An 11,541-nucleotide genomic window follows, 5' to 3' on the forward strand; every position below is an offset into this window, starting at 1 on the left:
TTGTTTGGCTATCTTGTGCTTTCCACTGTCCTGTCAGGCCTGGGGAGGTACAGGATGGTGGCAGAGCTGTCACCTGTTTTCACCAGCTGAGAGTTTCTCATTGTGAATATCTGAATTTGAAGATTTTGTTGTTGTTTACACTGACACACAGTACATCTAATTTTAGATCTCAGATTTAACTGCAGTTGTTGGTTTTGACAGCTTTTTGAGGAGGTGAATATAATGTTCGAGTGACTTACTTTGTATCTCACATTACCAGTAAAATGAATGCAACATGTCGGCCATTTTTTAAGTGATAAACTCCACTCCTGTGCCAAATTCGGCGCTCCTATCGTAAAGTGCTCAGTTGTTGTAAATAGCTTCATCTTAACTGCTGCACTAAGGGGTCACCGTGAAGAGAGGGAATGACAAATTGATAAAGCCGTGAAGTGAGGTACCATCCATTTACTGCTCCCTATGGAACTTCCTTTCGTAGACGGCACCAAAGCTGTAACAGAGATCAGAGGGCCAGGCTTCGTGACCTGTGTCTGGTTGTGTTTGGGTTCACCTTGCTTTAATAAACACCTAGACGCAGAGAGAGGCCCTGCTCCCCTGAACACAGCCCTCTTGCACAAATGCACAGTCTAAATAACTGCACACACCATCAACATACAGCGCATGTGTTTGTAGTGTTTGTGTGTGACTGTTTCTGTCCGAGCCCCACCTCTCGCCACAGTGTCTCACAGGTGCATCTCTTCTCCGTCAGCCCGCTTTGGCTGGCTGGCATGCTGGCCTGGCCCCAGATTTACTGCCCTGACACAGGAATCCATTAAAGGCTGTTTAGGGATCCCAGGCCTGAGCCCCTCTGAAATCTCTTTCATTATAGCTCCAAGCTACCATGGAAGGGGAGCGGCTCGGCCAATCAGCAGTGCCACCACATGTGTTCGTGTTTAGCCCGATGGCTGAGAGGCTTAAGTGGCTACTGCACACATCTCCTCCGCTGACTTTTATGGAGAAAATGGCACTTTAACTCTTTGTGTTTTTTTGTAATAGGGTGCGTATGTGACTGAGTGTGTGTATGTGAGTGTGTGCGGGTGTGTATGTCTTCCCTGGCCGAACACGGGCCCTAAATGAGGCCAGGCCAGCCACACGTTACATTCCGCCTGTCTGGCTGGCACTGCGTCGGCTAATCAAGACCGGCTTGGTTCACGGTTCCAATACCGACTGCACCCCCCACCCCCTACCCCTCCAACCCCCCCACAATTCCCATCATTCTTTGGGTCTTTGAGGAATCTTTTCTCACCTCTCAATATTTCCTTCCTTCCTTTTTTTCATTCACTCCCTTCCTCCTTCATTCTTTTGGGTTGTTTTTTTGTCTTTCGTCATAAGCGTTTCTCACTATTCTTCACCTTTGTGTCTCTGATTTTCCCTTTACCACAACCGCAATGCAAGCACACAAACACAACTGTCTTCACTTCTCAAACACACCCCCAGTGCTCTGCACACTTTTAGGGTTGTAAAGAACCCTTTTCTCAGTGCTGGGCTTTGATAATGTGGCTAACGTGAGCTTAGCAGAGAAAAATGCAGAAAAATCAGTGAGGTGGAGCTAAGACGGTGTTGGAGAAAAAAAACAACAAAACAGGGAAAACAGTGGAGTGCTCCGTAATGCTAATGCTCACTGGTTGTTAGCAGTGCTAGCATGTTAACTGTGCCCCATGAGTGTATGAAAAACACAAGAGACTGAAGGACAATTTGAGATGTCACCAAAAAAAATAGGAGGTGTCTGCAGCAGTATGTAAGAAGGTAAATGGGCAAAATGCAAAGAGTGTAAATTAGAAAGTGAGATAGTGTTAACATAAGTGAACATGCACATGCAGTGAGAGAGGAACATGTGCGTCGTAGTGAAAGGCATGTTAATAAGTGGCCTGGGGCACATTTGGGCTCCCATGGGGAGAGTCCTGCCCTGCTCTGTGAAGCCTCCGTCTCTTCTTTAACCCGCCCATTAAATATGGTACACAGGTGGCTTATTAAACCTACTGTGTCAGACAACTACAGTACACACTGATCATTCAGCGCTCTGCAATGACAAATACAATCATATGCACTGGTGTGGTTAATGCGAATGATAAATGCAGTTACCCACGTATTAACTCGCAGTGCGTGAGAAGCTTGTAGTTTGCATATAACGCTGAGTTTGATAAAATACTGCAGGGGATCTTAAAGATTTTTATCCCTAGACCCAAATTTGACAAATTTAATCTTAACCCTGAGGGTCGAGGCTCATTAAAACTAAGCTAGTGCTCCTGTGTTATGGGGACCCACCAGACACAGACCTGCATCTTTGCTCTGTTGTGTCGTAGTTTTATTAAAAGCTGCACCTCAGCAGAACACTGTATTCTGTCTAGACTCCATGTTTAGAGAGACCCTCCCTCAGGTCCACTTTTATTGTTTAATCATATTATTCTTTGCGTCTAACATCCACTCTCTCTGTGTTGTTCTCATTAGCAGCATAACTTCAACAAGTCTCCCATGAGCGTGGGCCCTCGAGATCTTGGATACGGGCTTGATGATGATGAGCTGGACAGGGCAAGCAAGTAAGTACTCCCATTCTTATGACCTGCCTTAAAACACTTTGTCACTGAAGACATTTTGACATTTTTCAAGAATATATGTCTTGTATGTTAAGATATGAGAACTTTTGCTGGCTGAATCTTTTTATTAAGAGTTGATAGCATGTTCAAAGTTGTTTTGCAGTCTGTTTATACTCATGATAATACTGCCCCCAAGTGGACATCTTTAGCAACAGCATTAGTTGACAGAAATGCCAATCACACTATAACTGCTCCCTCTCAAAGGAACTGGTTATCACAGTGTGATTGTTGACTTGTTCTCACTGATATTCGCAGTACTACACAGTAATATATGTACAAAAAAAACACAATTATCCTATAAATCATTACACAGTATGAAACACTGTTCTCTCTCCAGGATCTCCTCAGAGGACAGCGGGGACGTCCCCTCGTACACCGAGGACAGCGATGATTCCTACTCACTGGACCTCGACATCGACTCCTCCCGCTCAGGAGAGATGAACCTGCTGGAGGAAATTCTGGACTCTCTGAACACCTCGACAGTGGAGCAAGGCAAACTGAGCGCTGCCAAGAGTCTGGACTTCTTCAGGTCCATGGAGGATTTAGACTACATGCCCCTGGTACGCAAGAGAGACTGGAGGAAAACTAGATTACTATTTATTTATCTGTCTGTTTATTTGACAGGGGCAGTGCTCAGCTGTACCAGAGTTAGGTATATTTACATCTGCAGTCTAGGAGACAGAGACAACATCTCTGAAAGCCTGTCAGTATTTAATGGCTCAGGACATAAAAAAAGATGTCAGAGAGGTATAACAGAAAGATCTTGGGTTAATAGATTTTGAACTGTGTCCAGATACGTTGATGGATTGATTGACAGATGGGTAGAGATGGACAATCATGAAAGGTGGATCGTCACTCATGTCTTACTGAAAAGACTTAGACTTAGACTTAGACTTCACTTTATTGATAACTGATAAAACAAAGTTAGGACCTTCAAATTAATTTTACTTTAAGATTTTGTGCACAGCATCTCCTCTGTCACATACAGTATTTTAACCCTGTCAGTCCCCAAAGCTAATGTTAATACCGACACTCCCATTACCATTTATCTGCCTCTCAGTCTTTTTAGTTTTAAAAATGTATGTATTGCACCTTTTCTTATTTAGGATGACGAGAGGTATTGATTAAAAATTCACGTCTGTATTGTCGTTGTTTAAAACGACACAGTGAAGCATCTCATAGAGCTGCATAGCTCAATATATAGGATTAAAGCCCTAATAAGATAGAGTAGAATAAAACAGTTGCTAAATAATGAAAAATAATATAAAAATAATTAAAAAAGGCATCAAAAGGATTCTCAACATTTACACACAATTCAGTTGTTCAGATGCAAAAAAGAAAAAGAAGAAAAAATGAAGGAATACTTGGAATTATTGCCCTTAATTTTTTCATGATGGATAATTTACATTTAAAGTTAAGGTTCACCTTGAAAACAATGTGCTAAAAAGCATTTTTATCACAATTCATAAGGTGTCAGAATGGAGACAGAGTAATCCAATTAATCGGTTAGATTTTTGAGGTTTTTTGTGTGACTGCTTGAAACTAAGAGCTCATAACTTGTGTACAACAAACAATTGATTTAGTCCAACAACAGTCATTTACTCAAAGTAGCTTTTACTTTGGTTTTACACAAGTCAGAACATGACAGCAACTGTTCTGACTTCATAGTGGTGAAGGGTCAACACCTACTGTAAAATGTTTACAAAAGTTTATAAGAGCATCAGAACCAATAAAGAACAAAGGCAAATATTTACTGTACTCTTTACAGACTCTTCTCCTCTAAGCAGAGGGAGACTCAGCCAAACTTGAATGCTTACATGTTGTTTGGATTACCATAACAACATGTAAGCAGGGTTTACAACCAAACATGATAGCTCATTGATATGTTGACTCATAGTGAGATACAGCAATCGGTGCATGTACCAAAATCACTTAAACACATGCTGAACACCAGCATTGATTTCACCCACGGACATCAGGAGGGCAGATATTTGATGACAACCAGGTCTCTTCATAAAGTTTTTTGTTTAATGGTTTTTCCGTCTTTCTTCTGTTCCAGAGCAAGCCCAAAATGTCCAGTGAGTCTCAAGCTGCAGATGAGAGTAGCTGTGGTGGAGGCGTTGATCAGGGCGGATGGAACATGGGCCAGGATGACAGCGCGGTCCACGGAAAACACCTCCCGCCATCCCCACGCAGACAGCCCAGCAAGAGCAGCCTGAAGGTGTCAAAGAAACCGGCGACAGCTCCTGCAGTGCCCATCATCACAGCTACACCTCCAGCCCAGGACGCTCACACCTCCAAGTCACGTCCTCATCAACCCGCCTCTGACCCTCACCCTCTACCTCCAGGGCGACAGCCAGGAGACCGCTACTCCTACTCGCCCTTAATGTCCCATAGAGCTACTCCTACGCCACCATCTCCCACTCTTTCTCACACCTACAGTTCTCCAGCAAACTATTCTCCTGTACCAGCGGGACGATCTCGGACCATCTCAGACCCACAAGCCAGCACGGAGCCTCCTCCGGCCCAGAACCAGACTGCCTCCACCAGCATCCTCAGGAGGAAGGTGCTGTCCAAGGAGACAGTGAGGCACTACCAGGAAAAGGCCCTCCATAGGCAGGGCAGCAAGGGCCACCAGGAGGGTCAGGGGAGTCCGCCAAGGAACAGCCAGTCAGCTATGCAGGTCCCGTGGGAGAAAGACGTGTCCAAGGAGGGGCTCCTGGGGCTCGGCCTGTGTCTGGGTCAGGGTAAAGGCTCTGGGGCAGCTGTGGTGCAGGATCAAGGCCTCCTGGAGGAGATTGAGTCCATGTGTTGCCTCGGCTCAGTCCTCCACAACAACCTGCAGCTCTCACAGGTTCACTGCAACAACAGTCACCACCCGGTCCAGGGCAAAGCCACAGATGAGTCGTAGGGACGTCAAAATGCCATAGGTCCTACTGAAATCTATTCACTTTAACTAGCCACAGTCTCAGAGAATATCTGACCTTTTTTATCTCAGCACTCAGCTATCAGGAACAAATATGAACAAATTTGATGTCATACAGGCAAAAGTACGAACAGTCAGCCTCTAGAGCAGAAAACAGGAAGAGGTGAGTTGGTGCGCTGCATAACTCTCCGTCTTTTACAGAAATGTTGCATAAAAAGAATATTCCAACCTGTTTCTGAGAACAACTTCAATAAACGTCTTGAAACCAAAAAAGAATTTTAAAAACAAATTCTCTTTTCCTTTTAATTTCTTAAAACAAGTGAATTATCAAGTGAGGTATGTACAGTACACATACCGAGCCCATTGTATTGAATATGTAAGAAAATGCAACTTACAAACAAAACAGACTTGATAAGATGGAGATTTCTGCAGTGTGTTTACTGCTTCGTTATAGTATTTCTGTCTGTAATCGTCTAAATTTATTTCCTGAGTTGTATTTTTGATCTTGTAACTTATTCACAATGTGATACCTGAAAAAAGACCCATGAATTACAGTTTGGGTATTTGAGATATAAGGAGCCAAACGGTAAAGAAGGAATTTTCCATCTTCACTTTAAGGACTTTAGAAAAGTCTCAGTAGTTTGTTTTTCAGGATTAAGAAGGGATGACGTCTCCTCAACTCATCATGATGTCTGTCGTTTTACTCACTGTGCTCCAAACATTTCACATGATCAGATTCAATTTGCACTTGTAGGTTCATCATCATCAAATCATCTGAGGATTTTTCCAAACACAAAGTCCACTCGGGCCTTTGAAACTAATAATACACTGTGTAATGTAAATGTTCTTTTGTATCACCATGCCTTAAATGGACATGTGATTTGTTTTTTAATACTCTGGTGTCTTAACCTACAGATACCACCACAGGTACTTTCAGATCTTAAATAATGCAACAGTTAATAGTTCTTAAACAGCACTGTATTCCTCTAGATTAATAGATTAGATAATATATATAAGATGTGCTTTAAGCTGCTGTTTTAATTGCATTCCAGATGATAAGATGTGCATGTTGAACCCTTCTCTGCCTCCTCTCCTCTTCCTGTGTTCCCCAGGACACTTTTGTCATCCTGAAGGGAAGTACAGTCAAAGTTTAAAGTAGATCATCTTTAAAAAAGCCAGTGTCAACACTCTCTCATTTCACACCATCACCACTCTTCCCCTCGTGTTGTCCCTCCTGTCTTTTCTGTCTTTTCAGCACATCTAACTTTCACTCTCGACCTTAACAATAGAGGCCAGTAGTGCAGAGCTCATGTGGTTTTGGGGAGATGTAGAATAGGGGAACCTCTGGTGATATTCTATGTTTGTTTTTATCGTCAACAAATCCCATTAAACAATGCGTCAATTCGTCTCTCGATGATTCAGGCCCACGCCCGTTGTTCATACTGAAAACAGAAAAACGCAAATATTCAGTTTTAGAAGAGGAACTGAAGTTTTAAGCAGATGTGAGTCAAACAGGAGTTTATAGTGCATTTATTGATTACAGATGACCTGTTTTTAGGATTAATTTGATAAGTTATTCATATTATTTGTTAATGTTAAGAAAAACATACAATATCACCAGACTTATCACATAACTCAGTCTTTCTGTCAGTCTGTGTCTGTGTCTCCCTTTCTTTGCTCACAGGAGGAAATGCAATCTCTGTCCTTCTAGGTTAGAGTCACACACTGTAATGTAACGCAGTGGTTGATGATTGTACTGTAATGAAGCAATACGGTTCTCCTCAGAGAGTAGCTACTTGGATGTAATGTGTACAGACAAAAGTATTTCTATAACAGACTCTCCTGTGGAGAGACGCGCCCACGTCCAGAGGTTGCGGGTTCCCATCATTCTCTGTGCCGCCACAAACCCAGAGAAAAGAAGAAAGCTTTTTTCATGTGCTTGTGTTGGGATTATTACATTTATGGTTCGTTGTTCTCATGATTTACGCCAGACGCCAGTCGGTGTGGCAGTTTAATAGCAGCTATTTCTCCGCTTTTTGAGTGCTGCTCTGCGTTAACGATTTGCTCATAAAGTCTTTGGCGTGCTTCTAAAAGCCCAGGAATCAGTCTTAGTAAATCCAAAAAGGAGAAAAAAAAAACGAGTCCAGCACAATCCCTGTACTGAACTTATTCATTGTAAACACTTTAAAAAAATGTCTTTACTATGCAAATACTTAAAATGACCAGAAGGGTCAGTTTTCTTTAAGAGTAATTACATTATGATGCACGATTCTACTTGAAAAACGAATCACAATCAGACTAGTTTATAGTGGCGGTATGCCTCACGTCCCTGAGTAGAGAAAGAAATATAAAAGTCTTTTTAACTGTGTGTGAGCTGAGGTGTGTCTGTGGGTGTTAATGACAGGACGGTGTATATGGTGTGCCTTATACAGTAAGAGAACCACCCAGTATAACCAGGACAAGGTACAGTATTATGGAGAGGAGACGTATGCAATGTTTTCAGACCACCTTAAATCACAGTCAGGAACATTACGGTATTTATACGATTAAAAAACAGACTTTAAACCTGTTTTGGTCCTGAGAAACTGACCTGACATGAACTCGGGTACTAGCATTTGTTTTTATAGCCGTTTTTGTTTTTGAGTTTGGGTTCCAGTCCAGCTGGAGTTACTCAGTGTTTTTCTTTGCTGCGGTGATCGGTGGGAATCTTCCTGCCTGGATTCAAGAGAACGTCTCTGAATTTCTCTGGGTTATTTGACTTTTTGTAAATTAGGTACTTTCTTTGGTCGTACTAACAGGTGATTACTTGTATAGTTTTTCCTTTTTTGTTTTCTCTTTTTAAAAAAAAGAAAAACCTTGAGCCCTCTGAGCTAACTGTAATAAAATAAATTCTCAGAGGAGTTTCTCTAGTTGATTTCATATTGATGAAAGATTATTTTCAACTGAATAGACGTGTATTTTTGCTGGCTTGAGTTTATTTTACATGGATAATATATGATCGGTGTTGTAATGTTGTAGAAAAATGACACCTTATATTTGAATGTTTTAGATTTTATTTTTGGAAGAAAAAAATAATAGAGAGAGAATATTAACAAACGTCCCGTGTAGCCGTTCATGTTCATGTTCAGACACCTTCTAATCAAAATAAGCAGAGACTGATGCTTGCTTGTACCTGGTACAATGCTTATTGTTGTATCTGCATGTATGTACCTGTATGTGTTGTATGCTATGATTTTGTTCTGTTTCGTTTTACAGATGTGCTCTATTCTGTTGGTATTAATTACTGTATTATTTCAGTATTTAGCATCGAGAGTGATGGAACTAACATTGGATCTTTTACAACACACTCGTTCTGCCTTGCAGTGGGTATTGTAGAGTTAAAAGTCATCTGCCTTGCATTTTATGTGGAGGAAAACATTTCTACTTTGGTTACTGGCTACTGTAAGTCTAACCGTGGAGGTTTGTGGGGAGAAATACTTGAGCAGTCAGCTGCTGTTAAGGGTGATGTGAAAAGCTTTAGTGTCCCTGGTCCCGTTTACACTAATGTTGTACAACAATGAAGAAATGATTGTCAGGGGATTTGCATTTCAATGTCTGCAGGCTACCTTATACTCTGCTGTAGAGTGTAAAGTTATGAAAAGTTAAATAAAAGTTATATATATAAAAAGTTTTATATATATATATATATATATATATATATATATAAAAAGTTTTATATATATATATATATATATAAAAGTGATATATATATATATGTATAAAAGTGATATATATATATATATATATATATATATATATATATATATATATATATATATATATATATATATATAATGAGTAAAACTGTCCTGAATTTACAAATTTGGAGTGAGTGGGAGGCGACAGATTATGTAGCAGCTTTAACTGAGGTACTCTGGAGTGAAAACAAAGGTTCAGCTTAACAAATATATCAGCATCACTTCCCCTTAAACACACAGTCAGAAGGTGTGTTCAGTGTAGTAACATCCTCGGACAAGTTACACTTTTTGAGGGTATTGTAATGATGATCAACTCTTTGGTATTTGCCATTTACTGATTTTCTGATTCTGTGCACACTTGCATGTTCTCATTGCAGAGAAAACAACTGTCTTAAACAACTGAGGTCAATCTAATGTGCTATTATGAGTAACTTGGTACAACTGCACATAATGTATGCACTGTGAACTGAAAATAAATTATACTGTTTCATGCTTCATGCCTCTCTGGACTCTTTTTTTTACACAAAAACATGCAGCTTGGGTTGGCGTCCAAGCCTCAGTATTTGATGATCTGGGGAGGAGACTCATCTTTTACCAGGAAGGAACATTTTGTTGCTTTAAAGGATAACTTCACACAAAAATTAAAATTCAGACATCATCCACTCACCCTCATTCCAATGGAAAGTCGGGTGAGTTCATAGTCCACAAAACATTTCTGGAGCTTCATGACAAAACAGCGCTGCAGTGTTCACCTAAACAACTGACATGGACTCATAATATGGCTCTGTACAGCTTGTCCGCTTTAATCAAAGTCTACAGAAGCCCCAAGATCCCAAATTCATTTGAAAATATGTTATTTGATTCCTTCTATCTGCCAAAATCTTCACTGTAGCTGTGAAGCTAAAAGCGTTAGCACTGAAGCAGGTGCACAAGCTCGACTGCGTGTCAGGGTAAACAACGTCTTTTCAAAATCAGTTTTGAATCTCGGGGCTTCTGGACACTTGGATCAAGCTGAACAAGCTGTATGCAGCCATTTAATGTTTCTTCTGTTGTTTTTTTACATTTTAAAATAAGTCCCCATTTACTTCAGTTGTTTAACAGAACGCTGCAGCGCTGTTTTGTTGTAAAACTCCTGAAATGTTTTGTGGACCTTGAAATTTCACCTGACTTTCCATCCGGATGCAGGTGAGTAGATAATGGCTGAATTTTCGTTTTTGGGTGAACTTACCTTTTATCGAGAGATAGAGCCGCAGTATGGTAACATTTAAATAACACATACAAGGATACGGCTGGTTTATTGAATTATACAGTGTAGTTTTTTGTGCATTGAGATTCAATCAATTTAGCCAACAGTAAAATAAAAATGCTGCTCCTAAATAAACCTTCAATATTTGTGAACATAAAATAAATTAACACAAATAAATTGACTTTAATCAACCAACGCATCTTCTTTGTACAGTTGCCAACAATAAAAGGCAGAAATAAAATTCACAGTTTAAAAACAAACAAAATCATCATTATAGTATAAACACTGGAAACTACACTACAGTCTACAGGAAGCTCTTGTTTCTAACGACACGACTCAGCCGAGAGGAAACTAAGAAACTACTCTCAGCTACTGCAATGTGAAGCCGGACTCCTTCCGTATGAAAAGTCCTGTGGGATTGTTCACTGAAAATGAAAAATAAGTCAATACTAGCAGCAATACTCAGTGTATAGACGAAACACACAGAACTAGAAAGGCCTTTTCCTGTAATAAATACACATGGATGGACTTTAATCAATTTAAATGATGAGTCTGGTCTGTCCTGCTGCTGAAAATAATCACTTAAGCACCAAATGTGTATTAATCCACACCTGAAAATAGTCCCCAACAATCGAACTACTTACTTTGAGTAAAGTTTGCAAGAAAACTATAGTGCCCAGATGTTTTAGGAAATTAGAAAGCCTTTTTTTTTTTCAAAATACATTTCTGTATCTGTGACCAATATTCTAAGATGTACGCCCTCAGGAACCAAAAGGATTTTCAGAGATGGACTAACACATTGTTGGATTTGGTGTTTTCATGGGATTTGTTGACAATAAGACAAATATAGACTGATGCTTGTCTAATCCTTTAAATGAGGAACATTCTGACTCATTCTTCTTGTTCCCAGATGAGGCTTTACACGACAATGTGTTTGTGTGTCCCAAATTCTGATCAGATTTTCCTTAGATTGCTCACTGCCGGTCCATCAATCCAAATATA

At 40.3% G+C, this 11,541-nt stretch overlaps 1 protein-coding gene across 3 annotated transcripts in view; it reads left to right on the plus strand.

The window, feature by feature from the left end:
* The window catches only part of dennd1b (DENN/MADD domain containing 1B), a 111,514-nt gene extending 103,834 nt beyond the window's left edge, over positions 1-7,680 (plus strand). For 2 of the 3 annotated variants that reach the window (XM_073476609.1, XM_073476611.1), the window contains 3 exons: positions 2,485-2,573; positions 2,968-3,190; positions 4,690-7,680. In XM_073476609.1, the coding sequence (XP_073332710.1) occupies positions 2,485-2,573; positions 2,968-3,190; positions 4,690-5,541 (1,164 nt within the window). In that variant the 3' untranslated portion in view covers positions 5,542-7,680. The remainder of the gene's footprint in view (positions 1-2,484; positions 2,574-2,967; positions 3,191-4,689) is intronic. The other variant, XM_073476610.1, reaches the window with a different exon arrangement.
* Positions 7,681-11,541: the final 3,861 nt, after the last annotated feature.

The sequence above is a fragment of the Pagrus major genome, chromosome 11, assembly GCF_040436345.1.
Source record: "Pagrus major chromosome 11, Pma_NU_1.0".
Classification (NCBI taxonomy): Eukaryota; Metazoa; Chordata; class Actinopteri; order Spariformes; family Sparidae; genus Pagrus; species Pagrus major.